Source organism: Bombus vancouverensis, chromosome 2 (genome assembly GCF_051014615.1).
Source record: "Bombus vancouverensis nearcticus chromosome 2, iyBomVanc1_principal, whole genome shotgun sequence".
NCBI classification, from domain to species: domain Eukaryota; kingdom Metazoa; phylum Arthropoda; class Insecta; order Hymenoptera; family Apidae; genus Bombus; species Bombus vancouverensis.
In genome coordinates, this window is record NC_134912.1 from 8980769 (window position 1) to 9006425 (window position 25657).

Here is a 25657-nt window from a genome sequence, read left to right on the forward strand (position 1 = left end):
TCGATGCGTGATGGTGAGGGTTAGGGAAAAATGGGGGTGACGTTGCGAGTCGAAGTTGGCCGAACACAGCCGAAGCGAATCGAGAGTGTCGAGTGGTGTGGGGCGTGCATTTATTAGTCGCACGCCGGTCGTTGAATGGAGCGGGTGTGGAGACGTGTACAAGGTGCCGGGCGTCGCGGTGCCACAGCTCGCTGTGGTTGCCCTGTGCAGCCTTGTCAGCTGCACGTGGACCAACGCGCGAAACGAGGAGGCGGTCGAAAATCTCGCGGTGGACCGCAAACGATCGTGTGCGGTTGTCAAGTGCAGCCATGTCCGGTACATCCGGTACTGATTAGGGTTCGTCGTACCCGACCCGCGGTTGGCAACTGTGACTGTCCACCGGAATCGCAACCTTGTCCGCATGTACCGCGTACATCGGCTGTTCGACGTATTCGAAGGTAAATAAACATCTGTCATTGCCTGTTTTTCTCGATAACCTTCGAAATTTGTCGTTCCTTCTTTTTCCGTTACCGTCCAATATTTGGCGCGACAGTGTATGTTGTGTACACGTTGCGAACCATTATGAATTAAAGGGGTGCAAGGGACGAAGGTCAAAGTAACCGTGTGCTGATCGTATTTGCGAATCCGTAAACGAGGCTCGTTGCGGCGCGAATATGGTGAAGTTGACATCCTTTTGTAGAGTCAGGGTAATGTGTCTACTTAGTCCTATTTTCTTTGAGTAGTTCGCAATCGAATCGTCTTATCTTGTTGATAAAATGTTTCTTAAGTTTGATGAAAAGAATTTCCAAAGTTTGATGAAAATACGAAGGAATGGTTATTTGATATATATAATTTTTCGTCCCAATTCTATTGTTAGACTAAAGCTTTTCTTAAAATATTTCCTCAACATATAAGATTGAAATGAAGGCGAAATTACAATACAAAATTTCGAAGACTATGGTAAGGTTAACAATGGGAAGGTTACCAAGGAGATTCCGCGATGCATCGTAGTAAAGTAGAGGGGGACAGGTTTGACTAGTCGAATCACCATCATGTGATTTTATTATACCAAATAAATGTAAGGTTATGGACTGATCGAATGGCTACTTCGAGGAAGAAATACATAAACCGAACGTTATTGCATTGTAGGTTCGTATTCTACAGGTTGCTCAAGAAGTGCATAATAGTTTCAATCTCGTATTTCTCTATTTATTTCGAAACAGGATCGGTAATATTATATTAGAAGGAACTTTTGTCAGAAACTTTTTGCTAAGAGACAGATACAAGATAATTTTATTGGATAGTAATAGAATTTTTGATACATTAAATATATCATATAGATTAATAATAAGATTTATTAGAGTAATATTATAACGATAATTGAAATACATATATGCTATCTGCCTATAATTAATAACTAATATTTGTGTCAAGCATTGGAAAATAGAATGCACATTTATTCGCAAATTAAAATGAATAAATTATTAAGATGTGGATATTTTATTTCGTAAAATAAACACTGTCACTGTGCTACGTCTAAATGTACATGTCGTATTCATAACATTTACTTTTATTTCTTTGACTCTCTGTAATATGATTGTATGGAAACATCGTTGATGTCGACAATGTTTATTTTATAGCATAGTTGTCAGGATGCGAATTACGTTTCAACTACATGATATTCGAGTTAGTAATTACATAGGTATTTTTATTTTCGTGTTAGAACCATTAAAGTGAAAAATCGATGGGCAAAAGCGTGCTTTTTTATGAGCCAAGAAAGTGAAATGCATTAATGATCTAAAATTTGCTTTGCTTTTATCAATGTCAAATATGATTGAAACATTTTAGCAATAAAGTTTTAATAATACGTTTTACGTTGAAACCAATCAACATTGGTCTTACGAACGTAATTTTGTATAGCTTCCATCGTATCTCTTAATTAGTTTTCAAGGTAAATATTTTATTAATTTAACTTCTGGTTTATACGAGGAAGTCTTTAATAAGTGATACTTACCACCAATTTATCAGAATATCGTTTGTAAATTGTTAATAAATCGTTTGTGAAGTTTGAAATTTAAAGTTTTAAAAAGAACACTAGGTTTACTTGTGATTTAATTTTTTTATATATCGCTTTGAATAATTTTGCTTGTGCATGGTCTTTAAATATTGCACGTTTCAGCGTGTCATTTTGGTTTATTATGATCCTGTCTAAAAATGAAAGATCACAGCTTATCATATTGTTTGCGGATTATCCTTCACAATTTCTTTTTTCCCTTTGTTCCTCAAAATTACTCGTAAACCATTTGAAGAGAAATTTCATATATTTTAGTTTAATGAATCTCATTTTCTTTTAACAAATTAATAATATTACATTTCTATTGTAAGGACTATCAACGTAATAATAATTTTCAATACAACCAAGTATTATAACAATAAAATATAAGATACAAATATAAATTGGATAAATACAATCTCCTTCTGAAAATCGTTTAAACATGTACGTACATAGTTTTCAGCATAGCCACGGGCATGTAATTAAGCAAGTTGTAATGAGGTACAAATGTAGTTTCATAGTTTCCAATGTAAGATTTATCAACGTTGTGCGAACTGCTTTATCCAGACCTACTAACTCTATCCAATTAACAATAACTTTATTCATTTAACACGATATTTCTAACTTTTCTCGAGTGTCAGAGAAACGAAAAGCAAATTAACAAACTTATTCCATTATTTTCTTCGTTTTTCATATTATTTAATTTATCAAAATAAATCATATACGAACAAATACTGTCTCCGTTTAAGCGAAGGATATTTATATTTATATTTATATTTATTTATATCTTTATAGCAAAAGTTGTATCGAACACGGGAAGACGACTTTAAATTCGACCAGAAGCAGATAACACTCGATCAAATCGGTCTACGTCGCAATAGATATCATCAGGATCTGGCAGAGCATAGCTGTGATTACAGGCAAAGTCAATAGCATTTGGTAGGACTTATCTAGGCTAGTATGAATCGACTGGACATGACAGAAAGCATTAAAAGCCAACAGGATTCAGCAGGATATAATATATCTTGGTACAATATGATTCGAACGTTGTAAAAATAGCCGAAACATCGGTAGAATTTAGTCAAAGTCGAGTAAGAAAAGTTAAAGTCAGTTAAATTCAAAGAAATCTGTAGGAATGCTGATCGTACAGTTCAATAATAATAAATGGCGCCACGTTCATGCGTATGGTCATATAAAGATCAATATATAGGTCACGGTGTCAATGGCACTTACCTCCATTCTGTGGAGATGGAATTTGATTCATAGAATTTGATTTTGATCGTAAATAACCGAATTGTATAATAACTACGCTTCCGTATTGAAGAGTGTAAGATGAGATGAGAAAGATCATGAAAGAGTTTTGGATTTAATACAAGTAATTTTCACATTTATAGATGCGATCTATATACTAGTCTTGTTTTGAGTTAGAGCTTTCATAAAACTCTATTTTAATAGTTTATACAGCATACCATAAGAGCATTTCTATTGGAAGTTATACCTCTTTAACCTGTTCTGGCGGTGTACCAGAATATTGCTGATATCAGGATTTAATGTCCTTGAAGATGGTACGCTGTTCTCTAATATTAGAGCCTTGTCGCTTCACATAGTCGCGAGAAATTCACAAGATCCAAGTTTCACCGTTTATAGTTTGCAATCTGTTTTACTAAATGTTAATTACTCAGAATATTGATTTTCTTCTTAAAAACTTCATTGGTATCTTCGTATCTCAGAATCTCCAAAGATTAATTTTATCTTTTCTCGAAATCAACGTCCTTTGTAAACTTTCCAAAATCCTTCAACAACAGCGTGTACGAGGACAACAAAACGTTATTAGTTACCTCACAAAACAGGCCAAGAACAAGCATGTAAAATGATTTAATAATACATATAAATCATTTTTTTAAGACCCAAAAAAGTTCAAAAATATAAACAATGCACTCATGAAAATAAAAGTAACCATTTTAGTACCAAAAAACCATATTTTTCCATATTTTTGCATCGTTCTTCCCCATCATACGAGAGGCGGCAGAACTTTCTTGATTACCCGATATACATTTTTGCATATCGTGTCCATTCTGTATATTTTAACGCTTTAAATGCATAAACATTGCGTCCATCAATTCCAACCTCTTTCAGCGTAAAATATTCTTGTCTAATTCGATATCACATTCGTTGCATGTTGCACAGATGCGACTGTCCAGAACGACCTTGTCGACACTCAGCAGGAAATGGTGGTACGCGGCACCGACTGCCAGTTCAATCCTCTTCACCCACTTTTTCTCAAGCGAGCCAGCCAAACCAACAGCAGCAACAGCAACAGCAGCAGCAGCAGCCGTGCGAGTGCGCCGAAAGAATAAACTGCACTCACACAGGCGGCGGCGAGTGCGAGTGCGGCGAGGAAGCAAAGCCATGCTCGCACACGGTCAGGCAACGCCGGTCGCGTCGCACGTGCGATTGCAGTGGAAGTGGCACGCAACCGTGCAGCCATAAGCCACAGCACGAGGGACGGATAAAGCGTGTTAAGTGCCGCGTGAGGCGCGCCGGTTGCGCCATGGCCAGGTGTACCGCGGAACTCGCGATGCTGCACCTGCATTGGGGTCTCGCTACCGAATGTGCGCCCTGCAGGCCGCGTGCACTCACGCGACGGCTCTGCAGGAGGCAGCAAAGCGACAACGAACTCTACAGAAGCAACAGCTTCAAGTTTGAGCGGTTCGAGAGGAGCAAGGACGAGTGCGCGACTCCGCTGCGGAAACAGGTGAGTCTGCTTTACGATTCCCTTAGGTCTGGAACTAATATATCAAATATATACCTTTGAGGTACGAGTAAGATACAAAATTTTATTTCAATCGTTTCGGAGTTAATCCTTGACTGGCGGAAATTATAAATCAGCTTTATCATGAGCGAAGAATATTTATTTTATAGCAATAAATAAGTAAACGAAGGGAAACTATTTTCATTCCTGTGTGGTAATAAAATTTGCTTAAAAAATAACGTTGCTCGTGTAGTTTGATAAGATAATTAAGGGTGAATAAATTTATATTTATGAAGAGATCAATGTTATCTTTTAGAGAGATAGAAATATGATTGATTATTTTTATTGTACAGCGTTGATTGTTATAATTTTCGTATATTTACGTAGATACACATTAGAAATTGTTTACAGTTAGTTCTAGCGTTAATGAGTTTGTGAATTTTCACTTGCTGCATGAATCATTTTCATTAGTTGGTGGGATATGAAGTTTAAATGACCCACGTTGGCGTTCTTAGGATGACGACGTTATAGTTATTGTTAGATAATAGTTAGAATATTCATCTTTTTTCGAATTAGTTTAATGTTTGTGATAATAGAATCATAGATATTTCTCTGTGTGACTTCTTTTGATAATAGAGGTTTGAAGTATTATTTCATTTTATTTAGGCGTTATATTGGAGAAAAAACGTGGAGCAAGTTTCGTGCTTTCTCAGAATGCGCTTGGATATGCATAACGAAACTGTTATTTTAAATGGTTGCTACGGTTTGAAGTATTTTTTAAACGAGAGGGAGTGACGTTAACTCACTCCAATTATTCGTATGTTTTATTCTTCAACGCGGAAATGCTTTCTTGCATTTATAATGAACGCAATAGCGTAATTTTTTTGTTTCCAGATACGTGGAATTGAAATGTAGTTGTTTGAATGTGCATAATAGATATCCATTGTTATTCACGGAACACGAGCTATTATAGTATCACGGTAAATGTCTATGCTTTTGTTCGTATCGAACTTTTAACTTCGTGTTGATTAAATCGTTAAAACAATTACGCATTGATCAAAAAATTCTATAATATGCGATACTTTATTTCGAATCTTCAATATTCATTACAAGCCCGAACGAATGTTTCAAATACGATCACGTTAATTATCGTTAAAGTTTAACGAGTCAATTTAGAAGTATCGTATTGAAGCTGCATCGTATGTTTGCGAATCGTGATACCAGGCCAAACAACTGAAATCTTTGTTAACCGAAGTAGCTTTATTAAATGAAAACCCGGACCAGTTCACTTGCATGAGAGCTCTGTAGAAGGCAGTAGAGCGACAACGAGTTCTACTTTGGGAACAGCTTTAAGTTTGAGCGCTTTGAATGCAGCAGGGATTGCTATGGTATTTCACTTAGCGTATAGACGAGTCCTCGCGGTATACGCTTCGTTGCCAATGGTAGTATATTATTTTTTATTTGCGTATTACTGCGTTCTATTCGTATATAATAAGGAAAATAGGACACAGAAAATCTATCAGAATTATTATATATATACTTTTTTTTGTAAGTATTAAGATACACTAGTATTAAGTTAAAAGTAGGTAACTATTAGGATATATTATGGAAAAAATGATTAATTGATCAGAGCTTTTCATTCGTGGAAAATTACGATCCAACATAGTACTTATTCATTGAAGTTGTTTGCAAGAATCGCATTAACGTAGTAAATTGCAGTAATTATATATCGGTTAATTATACGTTTATAGAATAGTCGGATATATATAAGGAAAGTAAATACCATTTTATTATATTAAATTAATAAGATTACTATTATGCGGGTAATATTGAATAATTCTTTAAAGTTTTAATAAATTCATAATGATTGTATCTTAATACTTGTCAACAGGTGTATACGTCATTATACATTACTACATATATTACATATTATTGAAAAATTGCTTCTCCATGTTAATCAAATCGAATATCGAGATACAAGTTGTGTTACGCCGTTGCTTAAATCGGATTTTCGTCTATAAAAATTCTTTCGTCAGCAGTTTCAAGAGTTCAACCGGACGAAAGTATTCTACATTAAAGAAACTATTTTGCTTTTACTGTACAAAACGTGTCCTCAGGCGAATACGATGAAGATTGCACCTGCGACGCTATATATCGGATAAGACGCTTCTAGGGATTCTATCTCTGAAAAGAGAATTTAAATTGAAGCAAGATGGAGTTACATCAAGTTCGTGAATACGAAACAGTTGAAGCATGTCGCTTTTATGATATCCACCCAGCGGGAGGAAGGTTTCTTAAATGGATTTCACAGCGTGGTGATACCACGATGCCGAAATTTCCTGCAAGAGATGGATGCAGGTTACACGGTTACGTGGGCGGAAAACTTTTGCTACGTCATATTCGATATTGAATAACGAACAGAATCGAACGCTTTTGTAACGTACCTTCTTGCTCACATCGAGATATGGAATACTTTAATACGTTCGTTTCTATTGAGAATTAGAATCCAAAATCAATAGTACGATGCATTGAAATATATTTGAAGCAACTAATTAAGGTGTTAAAAATAATAATTTAAAGGGAAAGTTTCTATCCGATTAGTACTTATTTATGTATATGCTGTTATTTAGTAGAGTTCATATTAGATCTTGATTTATGTTTACCTGGAACTGCTGCAGTAGTATAACCGAATTTAGTCCGACATTTAGTACCACTTAAATGAAGGATAGTTAAACGAAGTAATTTTTAATTAAGACCGTATAAGTATTATTTTCAACTATTTAAAAATCTATAGTTTTGACTTTTTAAAAAATATCTATTATTTATCTTTCGAAAGGTCACGAAGAGAATCTCTTGATAGTTTGAATTGCAACGGATCATGTACATAGAAGGAATTTTTATTTTAAAGTAAATATTGCTATATGTGGAACGTTCGACATAAAGAAATTAAAACACCCTTTTTCACGGATGAAGGTATTCAAGTTTGAAAAATTGCTTAACAGCTATGGAGTATAGAGTATGGTAACACGATTGGCGTTCGCGAAAGTAGAGAATGGGAAAAAAGTGACAGGACGGATTATACGGTTATTGGAGAATCTTTGTTTTTTCATGTATTATATGTACCTACCTCGTTTTCACTGTTTTCTGTGGTTGGAATGTATGTTCTACCTGAACGCTGCCTTTATAACGGCTATTGACAAAGTCGATATCACGTTATAGGCTTAAGGATTGTCACCTGAATCTCTGCTCGACCCTGTTATTTTCATAGAAGATGCTTTTATAGAGTTAACTTAAATTTAATAGCATAATACTTTCAAATATCGTGTTTAATCCTTTGAAAATTTAGTACGAGAAAAATTTAGACAAATTGACAAAGATAGTACTAGAAATTTGATATTGTCGATATTATCATTAATACTACATAAAGCAATCGTTGATATAGGAAAAGTAAAAAGAACATATTTCTCATATTTGACGCCAAAAATGCAGAAAGTCTTCACCGTAAAGAAGATTATTTTCCAAGAGATTCATCAAAGCGAATGAGTTAAGTATTGAAATACTTATTTATGTACAAAATACATAGATCTCTTATTTATTTTAAAAAGTATCTTATTACGTATTTCATTGTGATTCCTATGAAATGAAAAGATTCGCGTTTGAATTAATCGGTTACTCATCTTATAAAGTACAGAGAAAACGCGTCTTTCTTTGCCGAGCATTTGCATCAAACTTGTACTCGTCGCCGGTGCGGATGGCACTCTTCTGTCTGTATGTATTACATATATATCGTTGAAGCTTTGCAACCAATTTCAATTTACTGGTAACTGCCGTTTGTGTGCGTTAATACACTCACAATAAAATTTTTATGCCTTGTGAATGACTACTTGAATATGAAGCACGTTTAACGAGACGATGCGGTCCCTGCTCACCCTGTTAATAATAACGAATAATTATTCGTGTACCCTTTATTTCTGGGTGGCAAAGTGCTCTTTTCAAATACCATCTAACTTTTCGTTGCAGAAAGTGCATCAAGATTCTGAAACGAACCATTCAGCTGCAATGGTGTCAGGGGAAAAAGAGAATTTCCATTGATTTTCCATACAAAACTTTTGAAACGGTTAAATCATAGACATTTATCGACTAATTCAATGTTTTTTACATAAAAATTTCGATGTGAAATTTCTCTTTTTTAGCAGCGAATATAATGCTCGGTTTGAAATGTACAATGCAATCAAGAAAATGCAGTATACCATATGATAGTTCTTTCTTTGTTTGTTGTTTCCAATAATTCGTCGCAATTTATATCTGGAATAAATTACTGGGAAGCTGGCATAATGAAATGCTATATCTGTTATTATTATATTATCGTAGGAAAATTAATTATACATCAGAAATAATTGTTAATACGTCAAAAACATTATTTTCGCATAAGCTGATTAAGATGCATTTTTGTATCTTTATAAGCTTATGACATTGATAGAGATAGTTTCTATAAATTTAATATCGATTTTCTAAAAATTTCACTCGAACGGACAAATTCTGTTAATGTGTATACTTTGAACCGCAATCGTTTTGTTCTATTTAAGAATTCAGTTTCGCGAGTGAGCGAGTCCTTTCAATTTAATATTATAATGAAAGTATGAAAACGGGTGAAAAGAAACGAATGAAGTCAAAGAAATCGGCTATAATAAATTGTAGTCTACGCGTTTGCTCGTTTCATAAACCTAATTATTTTTGGTACAGCAACACGGATACGGTTTATGAGCCGTGGCTGAGAGAATGCGTCTCTTATGCATCTCACGCCACGTGTTCATACTAAATATAATGCTATAACGCTGTTCAAATTTATTCCTCCCTGTGTAGAGATTCGAATAACGCCCAGAGCTTTATTATAATTATTACATATGCGCGCATATTAGCGAAATTAATTATAGAAATCGATATTCGTTTCTTGATTTTTCTCTTAATATATAGAATGTCTCGTTCATAATGGATGCGTGAATTATTTTCTCTGGCAATTGAAAGCAAGAACAATGTTTAAATAATTGAAAAGTTCTTAAGTAAATTCTTAATAATCTTTCCCTATTTTAACTTCCAGAAATCAATTTAGTTATTTGATATATAAACATATTCGAATAAATATTAGGTCGTCCGAAAAGTTTCTTTCGTTTTATACGGAAATAATGGATGCACAATATTTTCTGTTTTATATTATTTTATCGAATTACATATGATGATGATTTTGTTCTACCAAAATAAAGATCACAACGCTCGGCAGATTAGGTTTCATGTTTGTATAAACATGCGTTGTTATAAAAGACGTGTCTGTAAAAGAAAGACACTTTTCGGACAACCTTATATATTTTACTTATAATTATTACTAATGGACGATTTAACGAAAACGTAATACGATTTTATGGTATACTGAAGATTTCGTATTGATTTTATTGGAACGCCTAAGAATCACGTCTAAGGGTCAGTGTTCTGGTTTCGTCGTCGCGAAGAGAAGAGACGTGCGTCTTTTTATTTTCCCCTTTCAAGTTCGTTGTAATGTAATTGTATTCTTTTCTTTTGGAGACAAGCTCCAATTCGAGCAATCCTTTGTGTTGAAGCTCTGCTCTCGTAGTTTGACAACGAGTTTTCCCGGCAATTAAGTTGTGTAAAAGCGTACGCTTTAACCGACACTGTGCAGCGAATATTAGTTTTTTTTGCACTTTGGAAAAAACCGCTTGCAAACATTTCCTCGAAAGTTTTTGCGTGCATTGTCGTCGAAAAATTTCTTTTACTTCACAAAGAGCTATATATACAAAGAATACATATCTGTGTTCAGATTTGTAATATTTTCCTAACGTTTTCCCTTCTTTGCAATATTCTCAACAGGTATAATATTCTTTTTAATTTCCTTTTGCTATACTGTTTGTTTTATGATTGCCTCATAATTGGTTTTGTAATTTTATTGTAAATTAAAATTCGTTTTAATTTTATCGTATCGTGCAATTGTATAAAGAATAAATGGTTACGGAGTGCATGATGGATTATTGCAATCGGATCTGCAATTAATCGACGTACAAGCTGATCGAACGATTTTTCTTTGAAAGGGCGACCGGGGGGGGGTGAAACCTGTTTCGCTGAAAACAAATGATGCCACTTTAATTTATTTGCCAAACAACGACAGTAATTTCATCGCAACGTTGTAACTAGATTATTTTCACGCTAGGGCCATGGCGTGGCAAGGTGCTTTCTGCTAGTTCAACTAACGACATGGATGCCCTATCTTAATTAATTACTGCGTGCAAGGAAGAACTTAATGAATTTCGTACAATGCTACGTCACGATAACGAAGCGCACACGTGAATTGTGTTTCGCGTTGAAAAATGACGTTTAATGAGGCAAGTAATTAACACGAAAGGAATCCGACGCTATTAATTATTTGGTATCTAATTTAAAAATTGAAATTTATATACGTATATATACATATATTAAATACTATAATTGCAAAATAATTACACGAATTACATAATATTATTCTAGCAAGATTTTCATATATTTCCGTATATTTCTCGTTTATTCGCGAAACCTTATCACTGAATCAGAATTCTCCTATCTTTGTTAATCTTTCCATTTTAATGTTACTTTACGATTGAAAAGGGACAATTTAATATAAAGTGGCTACAAGTGAAAAGAATTCGTTAGGTCGAAAAATATAAAAATATAGTATATATTAATGTTATAAGTTACGAAGAGAGAGGATAAATATATATTTTTTTATAACGTGGGATCATTTGGCAACGTACTGAGAAATGAAAAATATGACTTATCGCGCGCTTCCCTTATGCTCTTCATTTAGAAGATAGGCGAAAATAAATTTGTAGAACGATTACGCGATAGATCAAATAAAAGAGAGTATCAACGTCTGAATATTTCATACAGTTTGATCTGTTTGATTAATCCCTACGTTGGTTGGAAAATCGACTAAAAGAAGGTGGTTGAATTTGAGTTGGAGATAATGAAAAGTGGAAGAGAGATTTCTTCATTTTCACAAGGAAATCGATTCCTTGGGAACTGGCCCAGTTTCAGCCAATTACCGTCGTGTTCCTTTCTTTTCTCGGCACCCAGCAACTTTCTATGTGTTAAATAAGTAGTTTGAGAATACGTTCAACGAAACGCGAAACACCACGCCAACGAAATCTTCCGTATTGCCACGTCTAAGAATAGAAGACAGGAATGAAATTTCATTAGTAATGTAAATGCGGTTGAACGTACATCGTTGACTAGAATCTTCAAGAATAATCAATACATCTTGCTGCATATACATTTTTTAAGTTATTCTAATTGCATTCTTTGTCGCTCGCAACGTTTGTAAATGCTTCGGTTGCCACGATATTTCCTTGCGTACGTGCAACCTGCGAATTACTATGTTTCCATACTCTTTGATACTTCGACGGCACATTTTCTCACAGTTGTTTGCGAATGTACCAATTGTACATATTTACCTTTTTATATAAAACTTGCTTCTCAGATCGCGCTGTTAGATCTTTTCTTCTCGTATTCATGGTGTCTTAAAAAATATTGAGCTTGAACTAATGCCGAAAGAAACTTTAGATTGATTGAAGCCCTAATTTAAGTCATTTTAAATATTTACATAAACTAAATAGGAATAAAATGCATATGCAGTTATCGTATTGAAAGAACGAAGAAAACAATTCTCATAATTCGTAGTTATGATAATGGAAGCATTAACGTGGAGAAGTATTTCGTTTGAATGATAATTGGTATGTAATGCTGATTAATTAAATCTAGATTTCTTAATCATGGGCTAAAAGCTTAGGTTGAAAGCATACACTAAAAGCATAGGTTGAACGCTCGTTTTAAAATCACTTTGACATCGGCCATGACGCTATGAGATTAAATGAAACTTAAAAACAGCTGTATAATACTATTTAAAAAAACATCGCTGACTTTTTAAATAAATAAACTTGTAAAAATAGTCAAACAAAAATATCAACTTCGGATATTTTTTTCAATCCCAATAGAAATATTTAGATATCCTGGTTCTCGTGATTAATTTCCTATTGAATTTACATAATTTACATTGTATCATAAAAATTCATCATAAAATAAACGTCTGAAGGTTTTACAGCTATTTCGTGGTTGTACAAAAGGATCCATTTGCAAGAGGAACGATGCTCCTTCTTCATAACGCCTGGCTCGATTATTTCGTTTGTGAGATTAAAGCGTCCACCATCAAACACCAATGTTTAATGTGGCCGCAAAATTTCGTAAGCCACTTCCCGGAAGTTGTCAACGTTGCAATCCTTTCGACCGTGTCTCAAAGAGCCGGCCTTATTATACATTCTATTCCCAAATTTCATTTTATGGTTTTCCTTTGGTCTATCCTTTGTGCTTTTTACAACAAACACTGTGCTCGTGTCCTGCTTTTAATCAAGTATTATATTTACGCGCGAGGAGAACCGTTTTCCCCTTTTAGTAACAAAATAATTTACGTTCACTTATACTTTGTCTTTATTTTTATCACATGGTACATTCGATAGCATAAACGTCGTTACAGATTAATTGATTAATGTTTAATGATTTTCACATTTATCTTTTTTGTTAACGTTTCGTATAGAAAAGAGAGGAGTTTCTTGTTCAAAAGATTTCTTTATGTATCCAAAGAAAAGGCTTATTTTCGCGCGTCTTTTGTGCCATTGTTCCTCAATTTTTGTTGTGTCTCTAAAATACAATGATTTATGAAAGTCTGCCATCATGACATGCTTGTGTCACGAAGTCATTGCGTTACTCGCAATAGAATTTCTCGTGGGAATTTTTCCTTATACAATGATATTCCTCTCGGCTTTCCTTCTCTCGACATGCGAACATTTTTCACCACCGCTGTACACCGGTTTCTATTATGAATGAAAATTTTACGATACTTGTGAAAATGTATTGCGCACCATGGTAGCTTGCGATATATGTACAATGAAGTTAGTTTCTTTTCCTAAATGAAAGCTTTGAGCAAACTTTCCTGCTGTTTAAGAATAAAATTGAAAAGAAAAGAAGAGAAGAAACGCTTTGACGTCGTCATGAACGGAATCCTGTCCCCTAAGAATCAAATTATGAACGAAATATTCGCGAATTTATATTCATTGTCAAACTTATTTCGAACCTATTAAGAGTCGTTAAGCGGCTTGGAAGTAAAGAAATTTCAAAGGAAGTTAAATCATGTTCTCTTGATCCTCAACTTTGTTCGATGTTCGACGTAGACATTTTTTTCTGAAAATTAGTTGTCGCCCAAGAAATTTTTCGATATTTAATATCCGGTGAAATTAATCGTTACAAGTTCGTTTAGATTTTCTCGTCGAGTTGCTCGATTTCCTAAAACTCGAATGAAACATATGTATTCATCAATTCGTACAAGTAGCATCGGAAATGAGACCATCGTATGAACGTCATGGTGTTATTGATTTCGCTGTATTAACTGACCCGTTATTTCGTGTTTTACTGCCTGTCTCATGGATATTCAACGCAAAATCAAAATCAGAATTGGAACGGTTATATTCGTTTGAATAAGTCGTTTGTTCGTAATCTTTCGTGCGTTAATAAACATCACGAACAGGATATTTCCAAACATTGATTTTAACCAGAAAGATTCTCTGTCAGTTATTCGCTTTATTTAAACACTATCGGTTGATATATCGAAAAATTTCCAGGGAGCGCAGATCACTCGATAATTCTACTTTAAATTTAAATCAATGACTCGAATGCACTACGTAAACGTGTAGGTACACGCATGAGTTTACGAATTGCATTTTTGCTTTGTGTTCCGTTTACTTTTTATTAATTTTTATATACATGCATGGATGTACATATTTATGTACGTCGATGGAACGATACGAAACCACTTTTGCAATGGAATATCAACGTAAGATACAATTGCACATCACGAAAACCGAGAAGTTTTCCTCGTTCAAATATCTATTGACCCTTGCCACCAAAATGAACCTCCGAGTAAACGAAAGAGGCAAAGGAAACGAATTCGTTTCGCAGATGAGTTTTCCCTTTTCACAGGTAGTCATTACTGCAACTAGCCTCGAGCAGTTTCGCGTTATACGATCCTGTCATGATAGTCACGATACGATATATAACGTCATTTATTAAGGAATGATCGAATGAATTTTTCTTTTATTTTTGATTCTAAAATGAACAATCAAGACGAAAATAATTTGTTTTAATGGAATATTTGTTACAGAAGAAACGAGAGTTGCAAAGTTATGTGGGTAAAGTTAATTTTCCAACGTGCAAACCTTCACAATCTATCATTTATAATGACTTTTCAGATTGTTAGCTATATTTACAATACTGTACTCCCTTTACTTTCAGTTTATCGTTGATCAACTGTAATTAACAATTCAATGATTTTTAAGTTTATACATCGTTACACGCAATCACAGTCGTGTCCAGTGTCCAAATGTTTTCATCGAATTGACAGCTGAGCTAACATCGATTGCATTCTGATTCCGCATTTGTGTTTATGCAAGGCCGGTGAAGTCCAATAACGCCATAATTCACGTGCTCGTAATACGTTCGGATTATTCGCGCGATCGCGTTCGTGTCACAAGAAACTAGTCACCTCGTGTATCTATCTATCGCCAATGTTATGAGTACAACTACGAATCTCTGTTATAAATCAAACGAAGTTATTAATGATTATCAGTGTCACACGAGCAACACGGATTAGCTCTCCTTCGGATCTTAATACATTTTTCGGCCATTTTATGGAGAAATCAATGCACGCCACCGGCTGTTTTATACAAAATCGAACGACATAGCTTTGTTCATGGAAACACAAGTTCAATCGTGACTAGGTATCAACGTTAAGTTTTCAATGATTTTACAGATTACGTGGATTCTTGTTAGATTTTGTGAATCTTCAAGGTCTACGATATCTCTATATACTGCCTTATCAGGTCTCAGATTAGATCTGTGCTACAATTGATGTATGAATTGATGACAATGAATCTACTTTAAGTGGATCTTCTTTAATCTTCTTTAAAGTGGAAGAAGATCTCTCGATAACGAAACTGTTCAATGATTAATAGTGTTATTTGAATTTATGGTCACTCAGATGCATTTGCATATTTTTAAGCGACTATTAACACTTTGACTGCCACGTTGGTCATATATGACCGGCCACGGTTTCTCCTGTGACACCACGGTGGTCATTGGTGACCGGAGTGCTTGAACTTCTTACAATTGTAAAAATTGTATGAAAATTGACAGTTAAGGTATTTTGAATATAACCGATAAATAGAAGATTCTTTGAAATAAAAAGTGCCCCACTGAACAATTAAACATTTTTATTAGAACATCAATAAAAAGAAATGAAAATAAATCTTGCATCTAACGGTGCACTGTGTTTGCATCCATATCTTTGCGGGGTAATCTACGAATATTATTATAAACACAGTTTAGAAAATAATCGTAAATGCTGCTTTATAATCATATAATTGAAGTTAGAAGTGTGCACATACCTTTCTATTATATATAGAATGAGCAAATACTGTTACTAATATCTTCTACTAATCTAGTTTGTTGAAATAAACGAAGCCTTGTTATAATATGTCGCTATCAACTATTACCAAAGCGTCACGGTGGTCACCCGTGACCGCCAATAAGATAAACGGTCCATTGGGAAAGAATGTTGTCTTACATCATCAATTTATTATTATATGCTTTGGATAATAAAAATATTCCCGTGACGTCCTGAACGAAACATGTGATTTCGGCGTGGCAGTCAAAGTGTTAAAAAAAAAAAAAAAAAATAGTAAAATTGTCCGCTCGATTTGGTACCATTGAGTCAGTTGAGTTTAGAATTATCTATATCGAATTTGAATGATTCGTATTATTTTGTGTGATGATGTCAGATAAGCCTATTATTGTCTATATACTGTAGAACTAGGTCCCGCTAGTGTCCGTATTGTGTGCAATCTAATTAAATAGTGCTACATATTTCGCATTTGGGATTATCCACGTTGAGTTCGGTGGACTTAGTATACCTGCTACTGTCTGTGTAGCGTTTTTAACGTGCATTAAAGTTAACTTGTTTTGAGAGTTTTGTTCGCGTGTTGTAACAAAATGTCGTTGCGAATGCTGAACAGTGAACGTTTGAGAGTAACTCAAATGTAAGAGATACGTTCGTAAAACATCCGTCAATAAAAATTTCACAGAGGAATATCTTTTGTTATTCGACGTATACGAATTGGAGCTGTGAGCTGAAATGGCATATCAATAACCAAGTATGTGTGGTAATTCATAACGTCCTTTTATTATAATTTACACATAAAATTAATTATCTATTGTTATAGATACAATTGCGATTTAAATGTTGTCCTGTGATGAACTATATCCTTTTATTCTTCTCTTTAATACGTTATATAGAATAATTGGTTAAAAATATAAATTGATATTAAGGACAAATGAATAGTGAGTAATGTTCTGCTAACAATACATCTCTATCAACAATTAGCGGTGTACTTTGTGTTATGTCGTACACTTTCCATCTTCTTCTATTTTAAACTGCGTTTGCTTGAATCCAATCAATGTAAGAAGGAACACGAGTGTACACAGTGGGGTAATCAGAAAGAGCACATCCCCGTGACCATGATACGATGCCGACAATCTTTCCGTTAACTGTGAGAGGGCCACCAGAGTCACCCTATGAAAGTATAAGTAATTGTCGTAATTGTCATGAATTATAACACAAAGATGGCGAATAAAATGTGAAGACTGGAAGAAGAACACGATGACTTTCTCATTTTAATGTCGCTTTGCGTTTAAACAAGAGAATTTCCATATGACATAATTGAAAATGAAGATATTCTGTTAGGTTCAAAGATGTAAGTCTTTTAAAAACAGTTAATAAATTGGTGATATTCTATGGAGGCTAAAGACATATGTAATTATTAAGACAAGTAATATGTTAATATCTTTGATGCTGTAACATTATGACCAATATTTAAATAATTTTGAAGGAATTAACAAGAACACATATTTAGATCCAAAAGCAAATGCAAATAATTTTGATAATATGAGGTTGATCGATGACACAGTGAATCTTAAAATTGCTTTCGTGCAAAGAATAAGAAACGTGATTTATCATGTTCTTCCCTTGTAGTCTTCGAATGACCGAATATGAATTTTTTTAAATATTAGAACAGAAAATATTAATTACGTTGCACGCTCCTTTCTCGCTCTTGGGATTACTGGCGCAAATTTGCGTGTCATATATTTTTCGATAGGCATTCTTGCAAGTATTCTGATTGGTAATGTAGATGGTTGCTTTTTTCAATGTTGTCGAGAGTGGTCCGTATTCCTGTACGATAGAATATTTGAGTAAAATCGAGACGCTACGTCAGCTAGAGTAACTCGCAAAAATATTTGAGCTATTGTTCGCGCGTTTTATTTAACATACATCAACACTTACTCTGATCCTACCCCATCCCGATACAATAGCGCGTGAGTTATCTGGAATATTTTGATTTGCTTCCGGTAAAGGAACGTAGTTTAGTTGTGGTCCGATCTCGAATGGTTTATTTACCTAGAAAAATAAGACACCTTAGATTATAAAATGAGGAGCTATAACCAATGAATTAAAATCTTATCTCTTCGTCAAATATTATTTCTCTGATATATCTGACGTTCGAAAAATTACATTAATTATATTAGTTCTTTATGTCAATATTAAAACTATCGTGGACTAAAGCATAAAACTTATGCCAAAGAAATGAAAGATTTCAAGATAGAATTGCAATGTGTTTCCCAACGATAAGTTTATGTATGCAAATTTCTATATGAAATTTCCATTTGATGTTTAGATACCTTGATCAAGGCTATGTCGTTGATCCAGCTATTGGAAGGGTTGTATTCATCGTGAACAATAAACTTCACAGCTTGATGCACGGATGTTGGAGAGTCGTTTAAGTTCTTGGTTCCGGTGATAATTTTGATTTCGCTAGCTTGTTCACTGTTAACAGTATTATAGGGCTTATAATGCTGATCATGTTACAATATTCGAAGATGCCATTTGATAGGAAATTACGAAACTTACTTAAAGACGCAGTGAGCAGCGGTGAGAACGTAATACCTGTTAAGCACAGATCCACCGCAGAAATGACTGCCGTCGATTTGAAGCGAAACCTTCGAATAACAGAAACGAATAATAATAAAGGTAGAAACAGTATTTTTCTATAACGTAGTTTTTTATCGTTTGTCTAGCCTGTCTGATCTTTAATGTTTCAATTTTCATTTGACAAGAAGTTTATTCGAATAACGCGATACGATTCAATTTCGTTTATTTGATGATTGAGTTTTCGGTTTTCTTGCGCAAAGAATAAGTTTCGGTACCTGGTATAGAAGTTCGTTTGGGCCTGCATCCTCACCATTCACGATTCTAGGATCCAAGTCGTGAGTTGATATATCGGCTAATAATGGTTTCGTAATGTAGTTAGTTGAGTCGAGTTAGTTGAGGTTTAAATTTATAAATATCAATTAAAACTTATTGGTATTACCACTTACCATTAGAACTTGCTAACGCTGTAGCTAAAAGCACCAGTCCAAGTATCACCGAATTCATGGTTCTTAACGATTCAGGGAAATGTGATCGAATACACTATCATCAGTTGGTTTGCTCCTTATATACCCATTGTGATGTGTGAAACGCAATTTAAAAATATGGTCAATATTTGATAGATCGATCTTCAATTAACATTGAGATAAGTTAAGTTTCAGTGACATTCTTATCAGTAAGTACATCTATTTGCTGACAAATAACAGTAACCACCGAAAAGTGTGTATTTCTATCAAATGTGGGGCAGATAAAAAATTTCGTAGCAAATAAAAAATCTTTCAAATCTATTTCAAGGAATAACTAAACTTAGTGATCACTATTACATCAGTAAAATACGTTTCTTAATTAAATTTGTACAATAGCGGACAAAAGTTTAAGACGAAATGGAAGAAATAAATAATTGATTTACTTTCCATAAAAAATATAAATGCAGTGTTCTACTTTTGATATTAACTAATTAGACATTTGTTTGTACACTTACAAAAAAAATTTCATTTTGATATTTTGCTCAGTAGCTAAGTTATAAAAAAGGAACGAAATCTGTATAATATTTCAAAAAAGTTTAAATCAAAAGTTTAAGACTACACAAAAAATATTAATTTTTGGTAAGAAAATATACACAATTTTTGTTTAAATTCAATATTTTGTCCAATATCCGTTATTTCTCATCACTTCGGTACATCTTTTTGGCATAAAATCTATTAATTTTTTACAGTGATCTACCGTAATATTACTCCAAGCTGTTTCAATTGTAAAGTTCATTTAAATTTTTCGGTTTATAACGTTGTACTGTCTTTTTTATGATGCTCCACAAATTCTCGATTGGATTAATGTCTGGTGATTGCGACGGCCACGGCAGCGCGGTAATATTTTCTTCTTCAAAAAAACTATTTCACAACCCGAGCCGCGTGCTTCGGATCATTATCATTTTGAAAAATAAAATCATCATATTGTTGCTTGCAAAAGGCAACATTGTGTTCTCGAGTATGTCCATGTATTGAAAACGGTCCATAATTCCATTGATACGACATATCGGACCAGGACAGCCTCGAGAAAAACACGCGCACACTATAACGTTCCCACCACCATGTTTAAGAGTTTTTAAAACGTACTGTGTTTTCAAACTTCCGCCAAATCGACGTCTATCATGCCGTCAGAAGAGACGCGATTGAATTTCCATTCGTCTGAAAACAATATCTTTTGTCAATGTTCACTTGTCCAATGTTTATAAGCTTTAGCAAATGCAAGTCGTCTTTTCGATTCCTAGAACTCAGCAATCGTTTCTTTTGAGGTTTTCGTCCTCTTAAGTTAAAGTCTTCTAATCTTCTCCTAACAGTTCTAGCATTAATTTGTGTATCGTTTTTATAGTTTATCTCCGCAGCAATATTATGTGCACTACGAAAACGATCCTTTTCGCTCAATCAATGAATCCGGCGATCCATTTTCGGCGTTGTTTTCCGTGATCTTCCGTTTTTCGGTTGATCGCAATACATGCCATACAAAATGTATACCAAGCTTGCTTACAAGCCGTTTCTGACCTGTTCACTATATTTGTTATTTCGGTGAAGGTTTTGCTTTGCTTTCGTAGCCTTACGATTTGTTCCCATTTGTTTTCAAGTAAATTCTTTGATTTACCCATAGTCTGTTGCTACCTAAATGAATTTTAACACGTTCGTCGCCCAGCGTGATTCGGCTAAGTTTCCTGCGGAACCCAAATCCGACCGCCGGTACGCAGAACGTAAATAGAGCGACAAGCGGGAATTCATTGTTTATCGCTTTCGATTCATTGTTTATCGCCTTCGATTCATTGTTTATCGCCTTCGATTCATTGAAAAGAAAAGATTATTTAGTTCTGAAATGGAGAAAGCGATAAGCTTTCCAGCTAGAGTATTCCGAGAGATCTCATGGCAGATATGTCGGATCTTTCATTTAGTCGAGAAGCATACTTGTGAGACGTACATTAGTGATTTTTTCATCCTCAAAATGTTCAGTAAACAGTGTGAAAATATATTTAAAAGTGAGAATAGTAGTGATGACGGAGTCTACAACTATTGTTCGAAGTGCGCAAAATCACCCGAAATATGTTTGGAATGTTTTAACAAATACCATGCGATATAGAATAATGTAATATATTATCCAGAATATAAATTAATAAAAAGTATGGTATAATGTGTTTTTAATATTTTTATGTTGTATATCATATATATAATATCCTATGTTTAATTAACTCGAACAAGAAAAGCGTCACCCATACTTTGGTAACGGGCGCCCCACAGAAGTATACACATAGATATGTGTGACGTGGCGACGAACGTATTAAGCAATAAAAAGTACACTAAACAATGATTCTAACATTCCAGAATCAAAATGTTCAAAAACTATACTCGTACGTTTTACACAGATCGTCTTAAACTAATGTCCGCTGTTTACATGTAACTAACTGTTGTAACTCCTACATTGTTTGTATTTAACAACTGACAGTCTGAGTTTGTCGAAGGTCAAACATACAGCCATGTTACTCCAAAGAGACAAACCGAATAGAAGAACAATATGCATATAAAATGTTTGTAATCCGGTTTGTAAATCATCGTCTTAAACCTTTGTCCGCTACTGTATATTCGTTCGCTATAGAACAATTGATAATTTTATTAAATATTAATTTAATTCGATTCATTTATTATTGTAGAAGAGAAATGGAACAGAGATTTTATCATTATTGTATTATAAATAAAAATAGTCATATAATAATTTGGATGAAAATAAAGATAGATTCTATTATATCATGATAACATGGATACTTGAAGGTTTCGATTAGCCCGATAGTCGTGATTACGGTATATTAGCCATGTATTAGCCGTATTTGCTGTAGTTAAGGTCGGTATAGTTATCTGTCATTCGCTCTCAGTCGCGATTGATCTAACCAGTTTAATCATCGATACATGTTACTTTTGAAGCATTAATCCTTTTTATAATTTCTCTGATAGAATATTAGATAATTGATATTGCATTCATATCTTTTTTAATTATTTTTTACAAGAAATTCGAATGTTCGAAGAATTCCCATTAATAACCGCGATATCAGATAAAATCCAGTATGTATACGAATAAACGATTAATTGTTTAAATAATGTGTTTATTTACCGAGTAGATTATGTAGTTTTTGTTTTTGTATTATAGATAATTTTATTTTATTTTATTATACACATTGGAATGGAAAAAGAAATTTTGCCTTTCAAATATTTAATATACTAATACGTTATTTAATATTTTTATATATATTGTAAAATAAAAGATTGTTCACACAAACATACGTAGAGGACTATTTATAGAAGTATGGTTTAAAGAATTTATATTAATTTATCAAATAAATGATTTGTTTTATTTGTCAATTAAATGTACAAAATACAGTATTAAATGCAGGTTACAATATTTTCAGTCCTTAAAACGTTAAGATACTTTGGCCTGTATGGAAAGAGATATTCGAATTTCGTGCTTGTGTGTTTTACTTCGACTTCCAGTTCACGTTTCACTTGCTGGCTTTACACAGCGTGTGTTTCTATCCAATTAAGATGAGACGTCACACGGGTGTAGACAGTTGGGTAGTCAGTGAGGGCACAGCCCATTGCCCAAGAAACGAGACCAACGAGTTTTCCGTTGACGGTCAAGGGGCCACCAGAGTCACCCTATGAGAAAAGAAAGAATCAAGTTTTTAAGAACAATGTTAGTGAAACCATGAAACCCCGTTAATTGCTGCGAAATCCCGAATAAAGACAATTTACGTTGATTTCACGCAACCGTAATTACAAATTACAATTTACGAAGCGTTACAAAGAACGATTGAAATTATTCGTACAACTAATTACACCGATGGTGTCAATTAGTGTAAAAGGGTATTCTGTGGAAATACAATACGAGTGAAATCACGTAGAAACATCGTCTATGTCTTTTTCGCGAGAAGATAATTAAAGCGGAATAAATGAGATTAAATAAGCCAATTTATAATCGTAAATAAAATAATCGTTATGTAATATAATTTTAATCCATGTGTAACTTACGTGGCATGATCCCTTTTTAACACTTGGGTCGTATGCACAAAGATGCGAGTCGTAGATGTGTTTATATTGTTTACTGTACATCAATTTACAGTATTCTTGATCAGCAATCAAGATGTTTGCGCGTTGCAGGAAAATAGTCGTAGGACCACCTTGCTGCAGTTGTACATTTGTAATATTACATAAGTATGGAGCATGATACAAAGTTATTTGCAGTTAATTAATATTACAACTATACAGAACGTGATAGAAATTTTAAAACATTCAAAGCTATTTAAATATATTTTTCCAAAAAGATGGAGAACTTACCCAAAGTCTACCCCATCCAGAAACTGTTGCCACATCATTAGCTTGAAGAATATCATCTGGCGATGGAAGGGGAACGAAAGAAAGCACCTTCGATTTTACGAATGGTGTCTTGACCTGTAACAAGTAAATGATAACGAAATAAGAATATCTGTGCCGCTTGATACTATTAACTTAGGAAAATCAGTGCTTGAGAGCATACCTTGATCAATGAAATATCGTTTTTCCAAGAATCCGAAGCAGCATAGTTTTCGTGGATGATGATTTTCTCAACCAAGTGTTCGGAACCTCCTTCTGAGAGATTAATCGTGCCTGCTACAACCTTGATTTCTTTTGGCGATTTCCTTCGAAAAAAAGAAGATGAGTTTTTTTATTTGAAGGTCACAAATGGAAAATTCTTGTTGTCGTTTCGTGAAAGAGCAGTTTTAAAATTGAATATGTCGTTAGCCGATTCCATATCGAAGCTATCTTTTCGCTTGTCACTTTTTTTGGATATTTAAAAAATATTGATAGCGTTAATTACGTAGGTGAGAAAATCAATAACGATTAACTTATCATATTTCAACTTTTTCCATATAATAACGATGCATAAGATTCGCACTTGTATAAGGAATTTTCTTGTACCAGTCAAACCGTTATGAATTCATCGATGGTTTTCTCGAATTAACTAAAGTTGTCATTTGCGTATATGCTTCGTAATTACTCGTGAAAATTTAAAGTACGTACAATAAAATTCGAAACTAAAATTTTTCGAATGCTTACTCCACGGTACAATGAGCTGCCGTAATGACGTAATTTTCATTAAGAACGGAGCCGCCGCAAAAGTGGAACGAAGATTCTTTGTTTTGAAGTGATACCTAGAGATAAAAAGAAATATCCTGATAATTGAACAATATTCAAGAAGTAGGATAAATGACAGGAAGAAGAACGAATTCATTCGATAGAGGGTTGTTAGGTTCTCTAAGAAACTGATTTTTTCTCTCGATTCAATCTTCTCTTGTCTTAATTAACAGACAAAGATATCCCGTTATTGAAATAACTCACTTGATATGGGATTTCTCCTTCTTTAGCGCTCTCCCCATTTACGATCCTTGGATCGTATTTCGGCACCAATCCACCTATGTAAATAATAGTGGTACATAATAATTAGTATCTAGTGATCGTGGATGAAACGCTGCTCATTATGCAGTTGGCACTGATCGCTCTGCTTATTAGCTACATTTAATCACGGAAATTGCCGCTAATGAACGTGCTGTCGCGATAGAAACAATCCTTTAATTTTCTTCATACGTTTCGAATCTCGTGGATTAATTCTCAACCGAAACGTTTAGCGAACCTTCTAATTACATGATTTTGAAATTTTCACGAGATTAATAGATTAACAGAAGAATTATGTTAATTCTGTAGCAAAGTAAAACGAAACGTTTGAAATATCCCGAAGTAAAATATTGTAATATTGTTGTTTGAGATACGAATTTCAGTTTTTATGAAAAATGTCGTAGTATATATAATTCTGATGTCGTTTAGCGCAAAACTTTATTGTTCTATCAAATAGAGAGCGGTAATAGAATTTTATAATAAATGTACCTTTTTCAACGAAACGAAACGCATGAAAGTAGCAACTACTCACCATTGGAGAGGGCGAAAAGAGCAAAAAGGGTCAACGTTGTCACCATCATGTTGCTAACCAGCTCGGTTTTCGCAAACTGAGATGAAATTTCATGCAAGCTATTAGTTTATATACTCTGACATGGTATTTTAAAAATATGTAACGTCGATTCGTCTTCGATTCAAGATTAGATAAATTTGTGATTTCTGTTGTATCAATATATGGATTTCGTGATTGATCCAGATTGCTATGATTAATTATTTTCTGATAATGTTGACAT

The 25657-nt window shown here is 34.0% G+C and overlaps 3 protein-coding genes across 3 annotated transcripts in view; 1 reads left to right on the forward strand and 2 right to left on the reverse strand.

The window, feature by feature from the left end:
* Nucleotides 1–135: 135 nt before the first annotated feature.
* hwt (SH2 domain-containing adapter heavyweight) overlaps nucleotides 136–25657 on the forward strand; it is a 244732-nt gene continuing 219210 nt past the window's right edge. Inside the window, exons 1-2 of the mRNA XM_033350395.2 lie at nucleotides 136–437; nucleotides 4220–4787. Of these exons, the coding sequence (XP_033206286.2) occupies nucleotides 136–437; nucleotides 4220–4787 (870 nt within the window). The remainder of the gene's footprint in view (nucleotides 438–4219; nucleotides 4788–25657) is intronic.
* LOC117166434 (chymotrypsin-2-like) lies at nucleotides 17188–19768 on the reverse strand. Its single transcript, XM_033350399.2, has 7 exons — nucleotides 19359–19768; nucleotides 19188–19264; nucleotides 18892–18980; nucleotides 18663–18807; nucleotides 18268–18381; nucleotides 18016–18156; nucleotides 17188–17499 (listed from the first exon to the last, which is right to left on the reverse strand). Exons 1-7 carry the CDS (start codon nucleotides 19414–19416, stop codon nucleotides 17356–17358), a joined length of 768 nt encoding a protein of 255 aa, XP_033206290.2. The 5' UTR covers nucleotides 19417–19768; the 3' UTR covers nucleotides 17188–17355.
* LOC117166431 (chymotrypsin-2-like) lies at nucleotides 22757–25554 on the reverse strand. The gene is made up of 7 exons (XM_033350397.2): nucleotides 25399–25554; nucleotides 24813–24886; nucleotides 24531–24625; nucleotides 23971–24112; nucleotides 23772–23885; nucleotides 23466–23618; nucleotides 22757–23093 (listed from the first exon to the last, which is right to left on the reverse strand). The coding sequence occupies exons 1-7, from the start codon at nucleotides 25445–25447 to the stop codon at nucleotides 22950–22952; spliced, it is 771 nt and encodes a 256-aa protein (XP_033206288.2). The 5' UTR covers nucleotides 25448–25554; the 3' UTR covers nucleotides 22757–22949.

What these genes read in the sequence shown, in the direction of transcription:
- LOC117166434 (XM_033350399.2), bottom strand. Translation starts at nt 19,416, where the DNA reads ATGAATTCGGTGATACTTGGACTGGTGCTTTTAGCTACAGCGTTAGCA. An exon ending in GCTGCTCACTGCGTCTTTAA is followed by an intron (nt 18,808 to 18,891) that starts GTAAGTTTCGTA and finishes TACTGTTAACAG; the next exon opens with TGAACAAGCTAGCGAAATCA. An exon ending in GCGAGAAAGGAGCGTGCAAC is followed by an intron (nt 17,500 to 18,015) that starts GTAATTAATATT and finishes ATACTTTCATAG; the next exon opens with GGTGACTCTGGTGGCCCTCT.
- LOC117166431 (XM_033350397.2), bottom strand. Translation starts at nt 25,447, where the DNA reads ATGATGGTGACAACGTTGACCCTTTTTGCTCTTTTCGCCCTCTCCAAT. An exon ending in GCAGCTCATTGTACCGTGGA is followed by an intron (nt 24,113 to 24,530) that starts GTAAGCATTCGA and finishes TTTTTTTCGAAG; the next exon opens with GAAATCGCCAAAAGAAATCA. An exon ending in CTGGATGGGGTAGACTTTGG is followed by an intron (nt 23,619 to 23,771) that starts GTAAGTTCTCCA and finishes GTACAACTGCAG; the next exon opens with CAAGGTGGTCCTACGACTAT.